Genomic DNA, 21,091 nt, shown 5'->3' with positions numbered 1-21,091 from the left:
AGCAAATGTTGAAGAAGAACTGGAGCGTCTTCCATCGAAAGTGACACTTCAGTCAGTTTATGATTCCTTCAGAAGACTGTCGTATTCGTTTTACTTGTTGCATCGCGACATCGATTGCTCCTGGAATCGTCGCAGCTGTTCAAAGATAAGCAAGTCCGCCGACTTTCAAAGGAACATAACCTTACACATCTTCCAGGATGATGAATGGCTCGTTTCCTCTTCCTCCGAGGAACGCACGTCAACGCCTCATCCCCGAATTGTTCTAATATTTCACCGAACAACGTCTTGTTGTTGAAATACGATGTTGGCTCCGAGGCGGTGAAGAGGAATTTCGTGGAGGCGCGCGGGGGCGGCGGCGGCGCTTAGGTACAAATAAACCTATTCCAAGAATGAGGATTTTAATTGCCTCTAACTGCGGTAATTATCCGCAAAGAAAAGTGAAGAAAAAAAGCAGTATTAAAATTATGTACAGCACTTGCTCCGAAACGTCACAGCACAAGTCACTCGCTTGTACTTGTACAAGCTGATGATTTTTACAGATTGCTGCTGTTTTCTTGCAATTCAGCCGTTGAATCTTGATAAAAATTGATGGTTTTGTAGATTTCGAGTTCTTCTTTGCGAATTCAAGCCAGAAAACTGCGACAATTAGCGAAAAATCGACGTTTTTCACCGAAATAAGCGGATTTCTCTAAAAATTATGATGATTTCGGGCAGATTTCTGGTGTTTTCTTGCAATTCAGCCGTTGAATCTTGATACAAATTGAGGGTCTTGTATATTTCGAGCTCTTCTTTGCGAATTCAAGTCAGAAAACTGCGAAAATTCGCGAGAAATCGTTGTTTTTCACCGAAGTAAGCGGATTCCTCTAAGAAATCTGATGATTTCGTGGAGATTTGTGCTGTTTTCTTGCAATTCAACCGTTGAATCTTGATAAAAATTGAGGGTTTTGTATATTTCGAGTTCTTCTTTGCGCATTCAAGCCAGAAAACTGCGACAATTAGCGAGAAATCGACGTTTTTCACCGAAATACGCAGATTTCTCTAAAAATTATGATGATTTCGGGCAGATTTCTACTGTTTTCTTGCAATTCAGCCGTTGAATCTTGATAAAAATTGAGGGTCTTGTATATTTCGAGCTCTTCTTTGCGAATTCAAGTCAGAAAACTGCGAAAATCAGCGAGAAATCGTCGTTTTTCACCGAAGTAAGCGGATTTCTCTAAGAAATCTAATGATTTCGTGCAGATTTCTACTGTTTTCTTGCAATTCAGCCGTTGAATCTTGATAAAAATTGAGGGTTTTGTATATTTCGAGTTCTTCTTTGCGCATCTAAACCAGAAAACTGCGAAAATTGGCGAGAAATCGTCGTTTTTCACCGAAATAAGCGGATTTCTCTAAAAATTATGATGATTTCGGGCAGATTTCTGCTGTTTTCTTGCAATTCAGCCGTTGAATCTTGATAAAAATTGAGGGTTTTGTATATTTCGAGCTTTTCTTTGCGAATTCAAGTCAGAAAACTGCGAAAATCAGCGAGAAATCGTCGTTTTTCACCGAAGTAAACGGATTTCTCTAAGAAATCTAATGATTTCGTGCAGATTTCTGCTGTTTTCTTGCAATTCAGCCGTTGAATCATGATAAAAATTCAGGGTTTTGTATATTTCGAGTTCGTCTTTGCGCATTCAAGCCAGAAAACTGCGAAAATTAGCGAGAAATCGTGGTTTTTCACCGAAATAAGCGGATTTCTCTAAGAAATCTAATGATTTCGTGCAGATTTCTGCTGTTTTCTTGCAATTCAGCCGTTGAATCTTGATAAAAATTTAGGGTTTTGTATATTTCGAGTTCGTCTTTGCGCATTCAAGCCAGAAAACTGCGAAAATTAGCGAGAAATCGTGGTTTTTCACCGAAATAAGCGGATTTCTCTAAGAAATCAAATGATTTCGTGCAGATTTCTGCTGTTTTCTTGCAATTCAGCCGTTGAATCTTGATCAAAATTCAGGGTTTTGTATATTTCGAGTTCGTCTTTGCGCATTCAAGCCAGAAAACTGCGAAAATTAGCGAGAAATCGAGGTTTTTCACCGAAATAAGCGGATTTCTCTAAGAAATCTAATGATTTCGTGCAGATTTCTGCTGTTTTCTTGCAATTCAGCCGTTGAATCTTGATAAAAATTCAGGGTTTTGTATATTTCGAGTTCTTCTTTGCGCATTCAAGCCAGAAAACTGCGAAAATTAGCGAGAAATCGTCGTTTTTCACCGAAATAAGCGGATTTCTCTAAAAATTATGATGATTTCGGGCAGATTTCTGCTGTTTTCTTGCAATTCAGCCGTTGAATCTTGATAAAAATTGAGGGTTTTGTATATTTCGAGCTCTTCTTTGCGAATTCAAGTCAGAAAACTGCGAAAATCAGCGAGAAATCGTCGTTTTTCACCGAAGTAAACGGATTTCTCTAAGAAATCTAATGATTTCGTGCAGATTTCTGCTGTTTTCTTGCAATTCAGCCGTTGAATCTTGATAAAAATTTAGGGTTTTGTATATTTCGAGTTCGTCTTTGCGCATTCAAGCCAGAAAACTGCGAAAATTAGCGAGAAATCGTGGTTTTTCACCGAAATAAGCGGATTTCTCTAAGAAATCTAATGATTTCGTGCAGATTTCTGCTGTTTTCTTGCAATTCAGCCGTTGAATCTTGATAAAAATTTAGGGTTTTGTATATTTCGAGTTCGTCTTTGCGCATTCAAGCCAGAAAACTGCGAAAATTAGCGAGAAATCGAGGTTTTTCACCGAAATAAGCGGATTTCTCTAAGAAATCTAATGATTTCGTGCAGATTTCTGCTGTTTTCTTGCAATTCAGCCGTTGAATCTTGATAAAAATTCAGGGTTTTGTATATTTCGAGCTCTTCTTTGCGAATTCAAGTCAGAAAACTGCGAAAATCAGCGAGAAATCGTCGTTTTTCACCGAAGAAAGCGGATTTCTCTAAGAAATCCAATGATTTCGTGCAGATTTCTGCTGTTTTCTTGCAATTGAGCCGTTGAATCTTGATAAAAATTCAGGGTTTTGTATATTTCGAGTTCGTCTTTGCGCATTCAAGCCAGAAAACTGCGAAAATTAGCGAGAAATCGTCGTTTTTCACCGAAATAAGCGGATTTCTCTAAGAAATCTAATGATTTCGTGCAGATTTCTCCTGTTTTCTTGCAATTCAGCCGTTGAATCTTGATAAAAATTGAGGGTTTTGTATATTTTGAGTTCTTTTTTGCGCATTCAAGCCAGAAAACTGCGAAAATTAGCGAGAAATCGTCGTTTTTCACCGAAATAAGCGGATTTCTCTAAAAATTATGATGATTTCGGGCAGATTTCTGCTGTTTTCTTGCAATTCAGCCGTTGAATCTTGATAAAAATTGAGGGTTTTGTATATTTCGAGCTCTTCTTTGCGAATTCAAGCCGAAAATCAGCGAGAAATCGTCTATTTGCATCGAAATAAGCAGATTTCTCTAAAAATTTTGATAATTTCGGAGAGATTTCTGCAGTTTTCTTGCAATTCAGCCGTTGAATCTTGATAAAAATTGTACTATTTTCGAAGAAACTTAAATACTTATACCGCTTTTCCTCCAGAATACTCAGAAGACTTGAAACAGTCCAGAAATATCGCATATCCTTCGCTTCAAACAATGTTATTTAAGAGCAGATACTGTAAATACGCCATTAAATTTTTACGAGTACTTTTAATTAAGTACTTCGCTTCAAATTCCGCTCACAATAATGTAAATGACAGTAGAAACAAACTAAAAATAAAATTCCATTTCTGCTTTGAAATGCAGCTGCTGCTGTTGGACCACCGTAATTTGATGCATCTGTGCAGGTATAATTACGAAAATTAAAAAAATTCCGCTTGAGATTTATAAGTTTGCTCTACGGTCGTAAAAAGGCTTCACGTTTCTACCTTGTGAATAAGAAATAAACAAATAAATAGTAAACGCAACTTCTTGGTCTTTCTCGTTTATTATTTTCTCTACAATACTCAAGAGAAATGTAAAATTGGGAGCGGAGAAAAGGTCTTCAGAGCGATGAACCTGTGATTCTACGTTTTCTGAGAGATCGAGCGATAAATTTTAGTAGGTTTTACTTTTTAAAATTGAGAGCTCTCGTTATTTACGTGAAAAAACAAGAAAAGGGAGTATAAAACAAGCGCGAAATGCGTGTAAATTGTACGTAAATTTGCAACATTTAGTGTTTTGTCCAAAAAGCACCCATAAAGTGGATCATTACTCACTCATTTCAGGCAAACAAAATAACCTGTTACTCTCTAGAGAGATAAAGTGGTATATATTTGTGACAACAACGAAACCATGTATGTGTTTGCAAATTGTCACTGATGCCACTTTTGTCAATTCTTTCTTTTCTAAGAGGAGGATTGGATAAAATATAGTATTGAATTCGAGTATAATAATATAACAGTTCCTATCTTAATCTGACTCTAAAAATCAGTGAGTCCAATAAATCTCACAATCTTGTTTTTTTTTTAGTTTCTGCAAACTCCTGGATAAATCCGGAGATTCTTAACACACGAAAAAACATTTCAAATTTCCGGTTCTAGTTTTTTAGAAAAATCTAACACAAAAATTCTGGAAAATTTGCAACTTACAGGATTATGGATAAAATTTTGTATTACATTCGAGTGTAAAAGTAACAATTTTGAGATTTTAGCTTTTTACATTGGAAAACTATCTTAATGTAAAATTTTGAAAATCTGTAAGGTTCTGTAATAATTATGAAAGTCTTCTAAACACAAAAAAATCTTAAAAATAAAATAAACTTTTCTGTGGAATCTTAAAAATCCCGGAGAATCTTAAGAAACTCTAAAATTCATCTCAAATTCCTAGTTCTAGTTTTGAGAAATCAAAAAATTCTAGATAATCCTAAAACTTACGGAGACAATTATTTATTAAAAAACTTAATACGGTCGTGGAAAATCCTCAAACAAACTTAAAATTGTTTAAAATACCACAGAAATGTCCAAAAAAAACAAATTAAAAATTTTAAATTTTGGGATTTTCTATTTTAATAATTTTCTATACAATTCTAGAGAAACTTAAAGAATGCCAAAAATACTCCCAAATACTCAAGAAATTAAGATAATCCTATAAACAATCTAATAACATTATTAAATCTATTAAATCTAATAGAATTTCAGAACAATCCCACAAAATCTAAAGTTTCCTTTAGAATCCAAAAATTACAAAATATTTTAATGTTAAAATAAAAAAAAAATACAAATTCAAAAAAAAATTCAAAACCTAAAGAAATGCAAATATCTTTTGAGTTTCGAGATATACATACATACATATATTTCATACAGTTTTCATCGAATCCTCGAAAATTCAAGAAGTTTTTGCAAAATCTTAGAAAAAATAAAAAATTCCAGTGAGCAAAACAGAATACAGACAGTAAAAGCAAAAAGTTATAGGATCCAGAAAGTTTCAAAAGAATTCTGCGAAGTCTCAAAGAATCCTACAAATAAATCAAAAACCTAAAAAATCTAGAGAATCCATTAAAGAATCGAACAAGCTGTGAAAAATTAATATGGAGAAAACCCAAAAAATAAAAAAATCTTTCAGAAGTCCCACATCACTCAATCACATAAAATCGAAAAAATATAAAGAATCTAATAGAATTTTAAAAACTCCTAGAAGTTCTGATAGAATCCAAATATTTCAAGAATTAAAAAAAACAATTGTCACATGGTGAACACCCCACTTAGAATTTGTAACCTTACTTTTTTGCATTGGCAAATTTGACAGTTTTAATGTTTTAATTTCCAATAGATGGAATTTTCGGTATTTCCAATATTGCAAGGGCCTGACTGTAGATCATACCACTCTGTACTAAAGAAACTATTCTAATTTTATCGGCTTTAAATACTTCAGTCATGACAATTTTGAATTGACAACTTGTCAATACTCTGATGTTTTAAACGTCAGTAATGACAATGACAATAATGCACAGACCACACTCAAATTTTTTAAACGCCAGAAAAATGACGTCTAAGATTTTTTGGCCGCGGCTGGATATAAAAAAATCCAAGATTAATTAAAAACAGTCTTAAAAATCAAAAAATATGAAAAAAATAAGGAATTCTAAAAATTATAAACTTTCGGGTTCTATAGGTAATTCCTAGATTTTTTATCGAATCCTGGAAAATCTTATAAGTTTTACTTATAAGTCCTAAAAGTCTAAAGAGAATCAAAACATTCCAGTGAGCTAAATAGAATACATCCATAAAAACAAAAAATTACAGAATCCTGAGAAAGTTTATGAAATTCCACTTAAAGAATCTAGAAAATCCTTCAAAAATAAAAAAAAAACTTTCAAAATTCCTTATAATGCCACAGGATCCAATATGGAAGTAGTACAAAATAAAAGAATGTGCAGAATCTTATGGAATTCGAGAAAATCCCAGGGCATTCTGGAAGCATTTATAGATTTGAAAGAAACCGGCCACTCCAAAAAATCCAAGACTAAGAACAAAATGGCTTAAAAAAATCCTTCAAAATCGAAAGAAATGCAAAAAACAAAAAAAAAACAATTCTAAACATTTTAAAATGGTTTCTAAATAATTCCGGAATGTCTATATTTCACATATTTTTCATCAAATCCTGGAGGCTCCTTAAACATCATACAGAAAGACAAAAAAAAATAATAAAACGTCAGTTCCAAAAAAAATCCATTTAGTAAAAGCAAAAAAAAAAGAATTTTTTTATACAATCACGAATTTTTCGATTAAGTCCAGACATATCTCAAAGAATCCTTTAAATAAACTAAAAAACTCATAGAATCAATAGAATCCTTTAAAGAATCCAAAAAGCTGAAAGAAATATGAAAAAACGAACGAAAAAAAAATAAAAAAAAAACTTTGGGAATTCCAGATAATCCCATGAGGATCAAATATGGAAATGATACACAATAAAAAAAATGTAAATCTAATAAAATTCCAAAAAATCTCAAAACATTGAGGAGGTTATGAAATCCAAAAAGTTCAATAATTTTAAATAAACCGATATCTACAAAAAATCCATGACCAAAAATAAAATTCATTAAAAAAAAAAACAAAAAATCAAGAGGAATACAAAAAACTTGACAAATTCTAATATTCTAAATTCTAAATTCCGAAATCTCATATATTTCATAAATTTTTCGTCGAATCCTGGACTTTCCTAAGAATGTTTACAGAACCGTAAAAAAAACTAAAAAATTCCACTGTGCGACGAAAATTTTCGATAGAACCCTACAAATAATTCAAAAAATTAAAAGTATCTAGAGAACCCATAATCCCACAGGATACAATTAAATTTCTTTGAAAATCAGAGGATATAAGACATTATACAATCCTAGAAATTCTAAAAAACGCAAATACATAATCGGAAAAAATCAACAATTTTCGCATTTAAATAGTGGATGCGTCGGATCAACTCAACAAATTTTTGACCTCTGACTGACAAAGAATTGTCTGATAAACATTTGAAATTCTGGTTTAGATGGTTTAACAGGCAAATTTTATACAATTCTAGCACTGTAATGATTTAACGGCTCTCTAGCAAATGTCACCTGATCGAAAGCGAAAGCGGCATTTGCTAGCAAGCCGTAAAATCCTACTTATAATAATAATAATAATAATGTTTATTGTTGGCAAAGAAACCTGTAAGGTTTAACCAAAGGTCTAGGTTATACAGATTAAAATCGAAGACATTACAATAGTATAAAATTACAAAAAGACAAGAATAAAATGACACAAGTTAAAATCTAAGAATATATACATAATAAAACACGTTAAAATGACAGGTCTCGCCTAAAATCAAAATTTAAGAACTCCTCCACTGAGTAAAAGTAATTGTTTGTTAAAAAATGTTTTATTTTCCTTTGAAAGGTCTTGACTGGCAAGAGTTTTATATCCGCTGGTAAAATGTTATAAAATTTTATGCAAAAGTAGTTCGTGGCTGTTCGAGATTTGTTAAGCCGCATATTATTATGACTGATGACCTCAACAGATCTTGTATTGTAATTGTGAAACGCATTAAGTTTGTCGAATAGATATTATTGGTTAAGTAGACTAAACATTTAAATATGTATAATGATGGTAAAGTGAGAATTTTTAATTCTTTAAAGTGACTTGCACAATCTTCCCTGTAGCTTAAGTTGCAAACGATTCTTAATGCTCGTCTTTGAAGCTTAAAGAGTCTAATGGCACTAGAGCTATGACCCCATATCAGAATTCCATATTCTAAATTTGAGTGGACTAGACCATAATAAATTCTTTTTAACATTTGGGGTGATAGGCTGTTAGCTAAGTTTCTTAGTAAGTAAATGTTTTTGCTTAATTTATTGGCCAGGTATTCTCCCTGTTTGTTCCAGGATAAGTCAGTCAATAAATAAACCTAAATATTTAGCATTTTTGACATATTCTCCATCCTCAAATGAATAATTACAATGTTTTAGGGTAAAAAGAAGGTTGACAGTTTTTGTTTCGTTGAGACATAATTTGTTCCTGGTAAACCACTTATTGATATTAATAATAGATTTATCTTTAGAATTTTTTATAGATCTAGGAGAAGTACCTTTAATCCCAATGGTAGTGTCATCAGCATAAAGTGTAATGTCAACATATGACATAAATTCTGGTAGGTCATTTACATAGATTAAAAACAGTAGTGGTCCTAGTATCGACCCTTGAGGAACACCATACGTTATATGAGCAAGAGTTGAATGTTTGCCGTCTAATGAAACAGATTGAAATCGATTGTATAAGTAAGAGGCCAATAGTTTTATGCTATTCGGATGAAAGTGATAGAAGTAGAGTTTTCTGATTAAAATATCGTGAGATATGCAGTCAAGAGCTTTCGATAAATCAAGAAAAGCTGTGGTGTAGATCGATTTGTTTTCATAGGAAGCATTAACTTTATTAATTAACGCATTAATAGCGTCAACGGTTGATAGATTTTTTCGAAAACCGAATTGTTTGTCAGATAATATATGATGCTTTACTAGATAGTCCAAAAATTTGGTGATATAAAAGTTTTTCAAAAATTTTTGCCATAACTGGTAATAGTGATATAGGTCTATAATTATTAAGGTCATTAGAGTCACCTTTTTTAAAAACAGGAGTTACTTTAGCAAGTTTCAAACAATTGGGGAAGATACATTCAGAAATTGTATGGTTGAAAAGTTTGGTGATTGGAGATAGTAGAATGTCGATAGCAGACTTAAAAACATCACTTGTGAAACCATATGGGTCACGGCTATTCGATTTTTTTAGAGTCTTAACAACATCTCTTACAACCACTGAACTGACTTTTGCGAAATTAAAATAATTATTGGAAATGGTGGCAGACACATTGAACATTAGGCTCAGCGGATCAGTAAGAGCAGCTCAATTCTTAATTTTTCTATATTACGCCATTATAGTTTATATTAGTGACTTTCAATGTAAAACAAAAAATCGTGCTGGAATGAAAAGACTAAAAATAGTCGTTCCAAAATGCTGCCAAAATGATGCCAAACCGCATATTTCGATGCAAAACGACGATTTCTCGCTGATTTTCGTTGTTTTCTGGCTTGAATTCGCAAAGAAGAACACGAAATCTACAAAATCATCATCTTTTATCAAGATTTATTAACTGCTGAATTGCAAGAAAACAGCAGAATTCTGCACGAAATTATCAAAATTCTTAGAGAAAACCGCATATTTCGATGCAAAACGACGATTTCTCGCTGATTTTCGTTGTTTTCTGGCTTGAATTCGCAAAGAAGAACACGAAATCTACAAAATCATCATCTTTTATCAAGATTTATTAACTGCTGAATTGCAAGAAAACAGCAGAATTCTGCACGAAATCATCAAAATTCTTAGAGAAAACCGCATTTTTCGATGCAAAACGACGATTTCTTGCTGATTTTCGTTGTTTTTTGGCTTGAATTCGCAAAGAAGAACACAAAATCTACAAAATCATCACTTTTTATCAAGATTTAACCGCTGAACTGCAAGAAAACAGCAGAATTCACTGAAATACAGACCATTATGCAACTTGTTTTAAAATATATTATTAAAATACAAGTTTCATAAAACATCAGAATTCGGAAACAATTTAAAACCAGTGCTATAATGTACCCTATTAAAGCACCGAACCTAAAAATATACTATTCAGAGGTTCAGAGGCGTTCCTAATCGCTTATAAAACATTAAATGCAGCGCATTAACATCACCGTTCATAAAACATTCCACAAACTTCCGTAAAATCGCCTCCATTAACACACACTTTAAAATATTAACTTGACCTCTCATTATCCTCTCTTCTTCAAATAATAAATTATGAGACTCTTCCATCAATCTTTCACCCCCAAACATCGCGCTAAGTTAGTAAACTGTACTTACCGCACGCCGAAATTTCGTCGTCTCCACAGTCGGAGAAACAGTCAGAACTGTTGTCATCGTAAGAATACCATTTACTCGAGTTGACCGCACTCAAAACGACCGCTTTTAATTTTCTCCTAGCGTTAAATTTTTTAAGTTCTTCTACGGATTCGCCGAGATGGATCCTTAATCCCTTATCACGGTCCTGTAACAAATCCCAAAGCTCGTGTTGGCACGTACTTATCTTTTCGAGAAGCGCTCCATAATTACCCTCAGCCATCTATGATTTAAAACTTCCTGTATTGTTATCCGCTGCCTTGGATCCACTATTAACATTTGTTGAACTAAGTCTTTTGCACTATCACTAATGAGCTCCCACTGCGGCGCGTCCATCTGAAATTAAAAGAGATTAAGGAGGTTTCGGGAGGATTGGAATGGGGCTTACGTGGATTTTTCCACGGCAGATGGACTCCATCAGTCTCCGGCCACTTCCATGGAAGGGTAAAACTCCGGAGAGAAGAACATGAAGGAGGACGCCGGCGGCCCAGATGTCGACGGGTTTGCCGTACGGTCGTCGCTCGATGACTTCTGGGGCCATGAAATTTGGGCACCCTACTCTGCCTGCGGTCGAGAAAAAGTTAAGAAATGGGGAAATTCAAATAACACAGAAAAAACAGCTCCATCATATAAAAACGGAAAAATTAGGATTAGGATAAGTAAATAAGTGCGGAGACAGTTTTCCAAAATTTGAGAACATTTTACTTTTTCAACAGAAAAAAATAATAATTGTCCTTTTAGGGGAAAGTTCGTTTGCGCATCTAGAATAAGTAGTGAAAAGTTTTCCTCTCAGCTGAGACAAAAAACTACCGAGTGGAACAGTTTAGTGTTTTCCATATATGCGTCAAATCATAAATCTGACAGCAGAAATTGACACATTTTGATCTGCCGAGTTCATTTTTAACATTATCAAAGTCACACAAAGTTAAATAAAAAAAATATTTAACAAAACTGTCAAATTCCTATTTTCTGCAATTTTTCTAAGAGTGTTAATTTTTTAACATGCGTCAAATCAAATAATAAATTAAGGGTTTCTACTAATTTTCGTCTGCTGATTTAATTTCTGATTATGTTAAAGTCATAAAACAAATCAAATAAAACACTTGTTAATGGGACCGTTAATTTACAATTTTCTATCACTTTCTATATGCGTCAAATCATGAATATGACAAATTGTTCCCTGAAATTGACAGTTTCTAATAATTTTCATCCGTTTATTTAATTTCTGATTATATCAAAGTCATAAAAAGTCAAAACAAAAATTGTAAACGAGACTGACAATTTACTATTTTCGGTCATTTTCAATATGAGTGAAATCATAAATATGACAAATTTACCGCTGAATTACTTTTTCTGATTGTCATCTGTTGATTTTATTCCTGATTATGTCAATGTCATAAAAAACAAACAAAATAATTGCGAACGGAACTCTCAATTTACTTTTTTTAATATTTTTTTAATATTTGTCAAATCATAAATATGAAAAATTGACCGCTGAAATTGACAATTATTTCTCCGAATTTTCATCGGCTATTTTCATTCAAGATTATGGAATTATTATTATGTCACATATGTCATAAAAAGTCGACTAAAAAAATTGTAAACGAGACAGTCAATTTACTATTTTCGATCATTTTCAATATGGGTTCAATCATAAATAAATATGACAAATTTACCGCTGAAATTGACTTTTTCTATTAATTGTCATCTTCTGATTATGTTCGTCACAAAAATTTTACTTTTTTTATTTTACTTCATTTTAGTTTTTTTGTAATTTCAAATTATAACTATGACAAATTGTCCGCTAAAATTGACAGTTTCTACTCATGTTCGTTCATCAGCCGATTTTATTCCTGACAATTTCATGAAAGTCATAGAAAATCAAAATAAAAATTGTAAATAAAACTGTCAATTTACTACTTTCTATGAATTTTCAAATTGCGTCAAATCATAAATATGACATATTGACTGCTGAAATTGACAGTTTTCTACTCAATTTTGTGTCTGACAATGTCAAAGTCATAGAAAGTCAAATACAAAAATTGTAAACGGGACTGTTAATTTACTATTTTCAGTCATTTTCAATATGCGACAAATCATCAATATGGCAAATTGACCGCTAAAATTTACAGTTTCTACTCAATTTTATCTGACGATTTTATTCCTGACAATTTAAAAGTAAGAGAATCTCAAATTAAAAATTGGAAATACAACTATTAATTTACTACACTACTATTTTCTGTCATTTTCAACAAGTGAAACACTGAAATTGGCAGTTTCTACTAATTTTAATCTGCTGATTTCATCTTTAGCAATGTCAAACTAATAGAGTCAAATAAACAAATTGTAAATAATAAACTCAATAAGTTACATTTTTCTGTCATTTTCAATATACGTCAAATCAAAAATATAGCAAATTAACCGCTAAAATTGTGAGATTTCACTCATTTTTACCTGCCGATTTCATTTCTGACAATGTCACAGTCAATTAAAAATGAAAACGAAACTGTCAAGTTACCATTTTCTGTAATTTTTTAAATAATTATTCAAACTCTGTCAAATCATAAATATTACAGTTTTAACTCACATTTAATTGCTCATTTCTTTTCAAACAATGCCATTGTCATAAAAAGTCAAATAAAAAATATTGTAAGCAAAACTGTCAATTTAGTAATTTCTGTAATTTTTCTGTTAATTTATCAACATGCGTCAAATTACAAACTTTTTTTCTCATTTTCATCAGCTCATCTGATCGTGTTAATTCTGATTCTAACAAAGTCAAAAAGTGAAATAAAAAATTTTCTAAATAGAACTGTCAATTCACTATTTTCTGTATTTTTTCTAATAATTTTCCAACATGCTTCAAATCATAAATCCGGCAAACTGACCGCTGAAATTGACCATTGAAACTCATTTTCATATGCTAATGTCATTTCATTTCTGAGCATGTCAAAGTGAAAGAAAGTCTAATTAAAAAATATAAAAAGTCTGTCAATTTACTGTTTTCTAGATTTTTAAATATTCACCAGATCATAAATATCGCAAATTGACAGCTAAAAATGACAGTTTTTACTCCTTATCAATTGCTGATTCTGACAATGCCAAAGTTACAATAAAAAATGAAAGTAAAACTGTCAATTTTCTTTTATAATTTTTTTAATATTCATTAAATCATTCTAATGACAATGTCAAAAGTCAAATAAAAAAAATTAAACAGAACTGGCAATTTACTATTTTATGTAATTTTTAACATACAGTTTTCACACATATTGTTGATTTCACTTCTGACAATGTCAAAATCATTCAAATACAAATATATATATGGAAATATGAATAAACTGTTTTTTGTAATTTTTCTATTAATTTTGATTTTTTGACCGATGATGCAAAAGTCAAAAACAATAAACACTCCGCCTCGCCCACCACTTAGAGGAAAACTTTTGACTACTCATTCTAGACGAGCAAACCCCCACATCCTCAAATTCTCAAAAAAAATTCTTGTATTTTTATCAAAACTTCAAAAACCGTTAAAACAAACAACTAATTACAATGTATCCAATCTGACTTTGATAAATTTACTTTGTCCACAAATTCATGCCAACCCCAATAATGTATGAATATACAAAATCCTTCACTAAACACACAAATTTCGTTATAACCCAATCGTAACTTTGATTAGCTTGTCAGCAGAATTCGTGTTTTTCTTTCGTCCAAATATTTTATCAAACATTATAAACCTATGGAAATCAGAACAGCAATAACTAAATTTAAACGTCAAACTTGTCCAACCCGTCTCAAATCAACCAAACGAGTGCAAAACCGAAAGAAAAAAAGTGGAGATATTTTTTCTGGTCTCATGAGATCTTCCATGCAAGAACATGCAGCAGCAGCATACAAAATGAATGATGAAAAGTCTTAAAGTAGCCGTGCTAACTACTCCAACTAATCGATTAATAGACGTATCTAAATTATGACAGGCATCGGCATTCTTCCTTATCAAAAAAAACGAAAATGATCGAGTCTCTGACCCAATTTTAAAACAAAGTGTACTGTGTTGTAACGCACGTGTGGTGTACACTACTTTATCTACGACCGCTATGAGTCGATGAAAAATGAGTGACGTAGTGTAGCTCCGTTATATAACGAGTGAGGTAATACAGCTCATTTCGCAACTAAAATGAGTGATGTAATTGCGCGTTGATCGGTCGTAGATAAATAGAATTTATCGTTTGAATAATTCAGATGATTCAAAAATAGAGCACGAACTACTATAGAGAAAAGTTCGTAATTAGAGGGTTGAAAAACATAACTGACGGGTGTTTTAACGTAGAAGCAATTACGCCTAGATACGGAATATTTCAGTCGTAAAAATTCGCCTTCCGGCTGTTTAAAGTTGGTGGTTTTTCCACGTCGGATAAGGGGAAAATGGGTGAAACAACATCACCTGGAATTCAGTGGCGGTTTTTCCATGGAGGTCAGGCAAAATTAAACGAAATGGAGGTAATTTGAGGAGAAATTAGCGTCATGCAAACTTTTCGGGGAAATGTAGATCATTTGTCATTGGAGTGAAATTTTTGAACTTGGCGCCGCCACTGTGACTCTAACCTTGCACGAACCAATAGACTTTCACGTAATGATTATGAAAATGATGTGTGAACAGAGCGATATTTCCGGTCAGCGGATATAACAGCGCAAGCAACAGACCATGCCTAATAATCCCAACAATGAAGTCTCGCAAAAGGGCCAAAAATAGCCCTTTTTTAATGACACCACACCGATCTGTTGCCTGCACTATTCTGCATGTGATGCATTCAAGCACTGTGGCTTACCAGCTCTGTCAGATTTTAGATACAGCTGACCCAGAGGACTGAGGTTGGTCCGGTATTCTGACACAAGGCATTCTGCAGGCCGCCAACACATTACCATGAATGTACCATAATGGATGCATCGGTGGTCATATTAACAACGAAATTTTAATAGAAACAATCCACCTGTTGTCTAAAGAGGTGGATCGATATTAAATTTGGGTCGACGCAGTTTATGGCAATGGTTGAAGTAACGAGGAGGTTTTATGTGTTTTAGATAACACGTTGTCTACTTGATGGTAGAAATCCGCGGGAAGAAATTGCGTCTTGTCTGTGATGACTTTTCACTATCGGAGAGTCTCGGGGAAGTTATCAAAAATGTTAGGTACGTGGCGGAAGACGCGGACCTTATCTGATAGAAGAGGTCTTTAGCGAAAACGTATTTATATTCATAAGGTAACAAAAGATAACGGCTTTGATTAATGGTGATGGTAACGAGCAGGTTTCTACTGGCAAAAAGTGCAACACTTTGATGATCAACGTGATGATGTAATTTCCCGAAAATGTCCTTCATTGAGGTGAAATTAAATCAATTTTGATTTTATTGTAGTCATATTAGTTTCCATCACAAAATTTCTTCATTTTGGTGAGATTTTTGGTCGCGAGGCGTGCCGAGCGTTTATTGTATTTTACTACCAAACAAGCGAGGCGTGCCGAGCATTTATCGCATTATGTTGCCGGACCAGCGAGGCATGTCGAGCTTTAATCGCATTTTATTTAAGAAATAGCAAAACCTGCCGAGCTCTCATCGCATTTTACTTTAAAGATAGCAAAACGCGCCGAGTTCTCATCGCATTTTATTTCCGAATCAACGAGGCGTCCCGAGCGCTCAAAGCATTTTATTGAAGAAATCGCGAGACGTCGACAGCTTTGATCGCATTTTCACTTAAAAAATTGCGAAACGTGCTGAACATAAATCGCATTTTACTTCCAAACCAGTAATGCATGCAAAACTTTTAGCGCACTTTTTAATTTTACAACCAAACTAGAGAAACGCCGAGAATGAGGTTTTATAGCGTTTTACATTAGAAACACCGAGGCGTACCGAGCGTTTACCGTATTCTACTTAAGAACTAGCGAGGCGTGCCGAGCGTTTATCGCATTTTACCTTAAAACCATGAGTAAGGAAGTAATACAATAATCGCTCGTCACGCCTCGACATTTTTTATAAAAAATGCGATTATTTTCTTAGTAAAGTTTGTATTTTTGTTGGGATTCCAGTTAGAACATGAAATTTAAGAAAATTATTATTTCTAAAGTGTTCGTTAACTGTGTCTAAGTGCAGAATTTTAGAACAAAGAATACAGATTTTAGAAAATTGTATTTTAAGACAACTTAATAATTTTCAATATTTTCTTAGTAAAATTTGTATCTGTGCTAGTTTTTCAGTTATAACTATAAAATTTGAAAAAGTCATTATTTCTAACGTGTTCATTAATTGTGCCAAAGTGGCAAAATTTTAGGACAAAAAATAAAAAGTGTAGAAAAATGTGTTAAAGGACAACCTAATAATTTTCAACTTTTTCTTAGTAAAATTCGAATCTTTGCTAGTTTTCCAGTTATGAGCCCAAAATTAAGAAAAGTCATTGTTTCTAAAATGTTCATTAACTGTGTCAAAGTGCAGAATTTTAGAACAGACAATAAAGATTGTAGAAAATATTATTTTAGAACTACCCAATAATTTTCAACTTTTTTTAGTAAAATTCGCATCGTTTGTAGTTTTTCAATTAAGACAACGAAATTTAAAGAAGTTATTAATTGTAATTTTTAGAACAAAAAATAGAAATTTAAGAAAAATTAATTTAAGGACACAATAATTTTTAAATTTTTCAAATTAAAATTTGTACCTCTGCTAGTTTTTCAGTTAGGACAATAAAGTTTGGGAAAATTATTATTTCTGAAGTATTTAATTACTATGCCAAAATGCAGAATTTTAGAAAAAAAATAAAGATTTAAGAAAATTTTATTTTAGGACAACCCAATAGCTTTCACCCTTTTCTTGGTAAAATTTGTATCTATGCTAGTTTTTCAGTTGTAACAAAGAAATTTAGAAAAGTGTTCATTAACTGTGCCAAAATTCAAAATTTTAGAATGAAAAATAAAGATTTTAGAAAAATTTATTTAAATACAACCCAATAATTTTTAACTTTTTCTTAGTAAAATTCGCATCTTTGCTAGTTTTTCAGTAAAGACAACAAAATTTGTTAATTCTAAATTATTCATTAACTGTGCCTAAATACGTACAAAACTTTAGAACAAAAAATAGAGATTTAAAAAAAATATTTTAGGATAACTCAATAATTTTCAACTTTTGGATGTTAAAATTCGTACCTCTTCTAGTTTTTCAATTAGGACAATAAAATTTGAAAAAATGTTAATATTAATTCAACTTTTTCTTAGTAAAATTCAAATCTTTGCTAGTTTTCCAGTTATGAGCAAGAAATTTAGAAAAGTCATTGTTTCTAAAGTGTTCATTAACTGTATCAAAGTGCAGAATTTTAGACCAAAATTAAAGATTGTAGAAAATTTTATTTTAGAACAACCCAATAATTTTTAACTTTTTCTTAGTAAAATTCGCATCGTTGGTAGTTTTTCAATTAAGACAACGAAATTTGAAGAAGTTATTAATTCTAAAGTGTTCATTAACAGCGCCAAAATGCAAAATTTTAGAATCAAAAATAGAAATTTAAGAAAAATTTTTTTAAGAACAACCCAATAATTTTCTAATTTTTCATATTAAAATTTGTACCTCTGCTAGTTTTTCAGTTAGGACAATAAAATTTGGGAAAATTATCATTTCTAAAGCGTTCAATTGCTATGCCAAAGTACAAAATTTTAGGAAAAAAAATAGAAATTCAAGAAAAAATTATTTTTGGACAACCCAATACCATTTACCTTTTTCTTGGTAAAATTTGTATTATTGCTAGTTTTTCAGTTATGACAATGAAATTTGGAAAAGTGTTCATTAACTGTGCCTAAATGCAAAATTTTAGAACGAAAAATAGAGGTTTTGGAAAAATTTATTTAAAAACAACCCAATAATTTTCAACTTTTTCTTAGTAAAATTCGCATCTTTGCTAGTTTTTCAGTGAAGACAACACAATTTGAAGCATTTGTTAATTCTGAATTGTTCATTAACTGTGCCTAAATACATACAAAATTTTAGAATAAAAAATAGAGATTTTAAAAAAATATATTTTAGGACAACCCAATAATTTTTAAATTTTTCTTAGTAAAATTCGCATCGTTGGTAGTTTTTCAATTAAAACAACGAAATTTAAAGAAGTTATTAATTCTAAAGTGTTTATTAACTGCGCCAAAATGCAAAATTTCAGAACAAAAAATTGAAATTTAAGAAAAATTTATTTAAGGACAACCCAATAATTTTCAAACTTTTCATATTAAAATTTGTACCTCTGCTAGTTTTTCAGTTAGGACAATAAAATTTGGGAAAAGTATTATTTCTAAAGTGTTTAATTACTAAGGCAAAGTGCAGAATTTTAGACGAAAAAATAAAAATTTAAATTTTTTTTACTATTTAGTACAACCCAATAGCTTTCACCTTTTTCTTGGTAAAATTTGTATCTTTGCTAGATTTTCAGTTATGACAATAAAATTTGGAAAAGTGTTCATTAACTGTGCCAAAATGCAGAACTTTAAAACGAAAAATAAAGATTTTTGAAAAATTTATTTAAAGACAAACCAATAATTTTCAACTTTTATTAGTAAAATTCGCATCTTTGCTAAATTTTCAGTGAAGACAACAAAATTTGAAGCATATGTTAATTTTAAATTGTTCATTAACTGCGCCTAAATACTACATACAAAATTAGAACAAGAAATAGAAATTAAAAAAAATATATTTTAGAACAACCCAATAATTTTCAAGTTTTTGATATTAAAATTCGTATCTGCTAGTTTTTCAATTAGGACAATAAAATTAGGAAAAATATTTTTTTCTAAAGTGTTCCTTGACTGCGCCAAAGTACAAAATTTTAGAACAAAAAATAGAAGCTATAAAGGTGCCATCATTAAAAGAGGAAAACTTCAGTTCTCAGTTAAGACAGAAAAACAAAAAGAACAAAAAAAAAGAGGACACAATAAAAATGCCAAAATTAAACGATAAAAGAAACTAACATATTAAAGACGGAAGTAAAATCCAAAGAACCTAGACAAATTACAGAATATTAAAAATGCAAAAACCGAAAAAAAGTCCACTCAAGTCATCTTCGAGAAACGATAAATCGCGGTGACAAAAAGACATAGAAATATGAAAATAAAACGATAAATCCGAAACCAACTAGAAAAAAGAAAACTTTACGACGAAAGACATTGGAGATAAGAGAATGGCAAAACAATCGACTTGGAATCACAGACAAAAAGCCACCGCTATGTACAGACCGTTTTTTGTTGTCCGTCATACCCGCGTGGGAAAAAATTAAACATTCTTCATTTTACATTTTCCGCACATGATTTAGTACCCCGAAAAAATGACTTGCAGTAAAACGCTTCTTTCTGACAACGAACGAATTCATGTTGCAAAAACCACTAAACCTGTCCAATCAAACTTTTAAAATAAAATAAAATCCTTTATCCAATTTTATGTTTCGAACGAGTGAATTTTCGAGCAAATGAAAAAATGAGAAATAATCCGAAGTAGTCATAAAAATTTGATGAAGCTTTGCCGAATTCGATTTTAATCCAAATCCATTTTATTCTTAACGCCCGAAAATTTTGCATAGACAACACATTATACACATCGTATGCAACTTCACTCAAAATATTATTCTTTTACATTGAGAAAGACGTCAAACGCCGGACAATAAACCTTACAAATGCACAAAACGCTAATCAGCAACTAAAATCGTGTTCTGCACAATACTTTTTCCACAAGGTACGGATAAAATCCGTTAGATGTTGAAGACCAAACCCTGACTAATCTCAACTTGTCTTGTAATCCGCCTTTGAGTCGCGTAGAGATTATCTACTATGCTTTTAGTAGAAGCAACTTCATTCTCCGGCATTGTTAGAGTTCGACTTTGAATCAGATTTTTCTCAGATTGTTCAAATTCTCGTAATTTTTCCTCAAAGTTTGGATATTGTTTCCCTTAAACTTTCCCACTCTACAGAGTGTCCGGTTACTCATTGTTCATTGAAAATTCAGATAAAATAAACACCCTGTACACCTGGCATGAGAAACAAATAAAAGCGACTTTCTATGTTGATCAAAGTGAAATATAGGGTGGCTCACATACGCAATGATGTATTGCTGGTGGCATTTAAAGTTGTGTGAATCACCCTGTAAATTCCGCTCAACTCTCGTTTGCTCTTTAGCGCCGTTTAAAACCTGCTCGCCCTGTCTTCAATCAAGGCGAGGCCTTGCAACAAACCGAATGAAATTCCTTCTTTATCGACGTTAATTAACCGAGTCCGCTTCCTGCAAACGCTTCGAATTAGCAATTAGAACAAAGAAATTAGTCACGTCCCTCGGAAAAATAAACCAAAATAAAACGCACCGCACCGCCTTTGTACGACGATACCTTCAAATTGACTTTATAATTCCGCTAATTTCGACCACCGACACATTTTCCATACATTTTCATTAACACGACGACGCTTCGGATGAAAATGAAAACAGTCAGCTCTGGATTTTTAGCCCGGAAACTGCGATGGCGCTTTTCCACCCCCGTGGCGGCGGCGACCTTAACCGATATATCGAGTGCCTAGATGACTCCCCCAACCGCGCTGTAATTTCCTAGCTTCATTGTTTTATGAAATGT

General features: G+C 32.2%; 1 protein-coding gene across 9 annotated transcripts in view; it reads right to left on the bottom strand.

Annotated features, from left to right (window-relative positions):
* CASK (peripheral plasma membrane protein CASK) overlaps nucleotides 1–21,091 on the bottom strand; it is a 351,460-nt gene that overhangs the window by 275,002 nt on the left and 55,367 nt on the right. For 6 of the 9 annotated variants that reach the window (XM_088034543.1, XM_088034544.1, XM_088034546.1 and 3 more), the window contains exons 6-9: nucleotides 15,276–15,347; nucleotides 10,835–11,010; nucleotides 10,660–10,782; nucleotides 10,411–10,594 (exon numbers count right to left, since the gene is read on the bottom strand). In XM_088034543.1, the coding sequence (XP_087890669.1) occupies nucleotides 10,411–10,594; nucleotides 10,660–10,782; nucleotides 10,835–11,010; nucleotides 15,276–15,347 (555 nt within the window). The remainder of the gene's footprint in view (nucleotides 1–10,410; nucleotides 10,595–10,659; nucleotides 10,783–10,834; nucleotides 11,011–15,275; nucleotides 15,348–21,091) is intronic. The other 3 variants (XM_088034548.1, XM_088034552.1, XM_088034551.1) reach the window with 1 other exon arrangement.

This window comes from Gnatocerus cornutus, chromosome 4 (genome assembly GCF_029298725.1).
Source record: "Gnatocerus cornutus isolate USDA-ARS CGAHR chromosome 4, icGnaCorn1.1, whole genome shotgun sequence".
Classification (NCBI taxonomy): domain Eukaryota; kingdom Metazoa; phylum Arthropoda; class Insecta; order Coleoptera; family Tenebrionidae; genus Gnatocerus; species Gnatocerus cornutus.
This window is presented reverse-complemented; position numbering and strand designations above follow the sequence as displayed.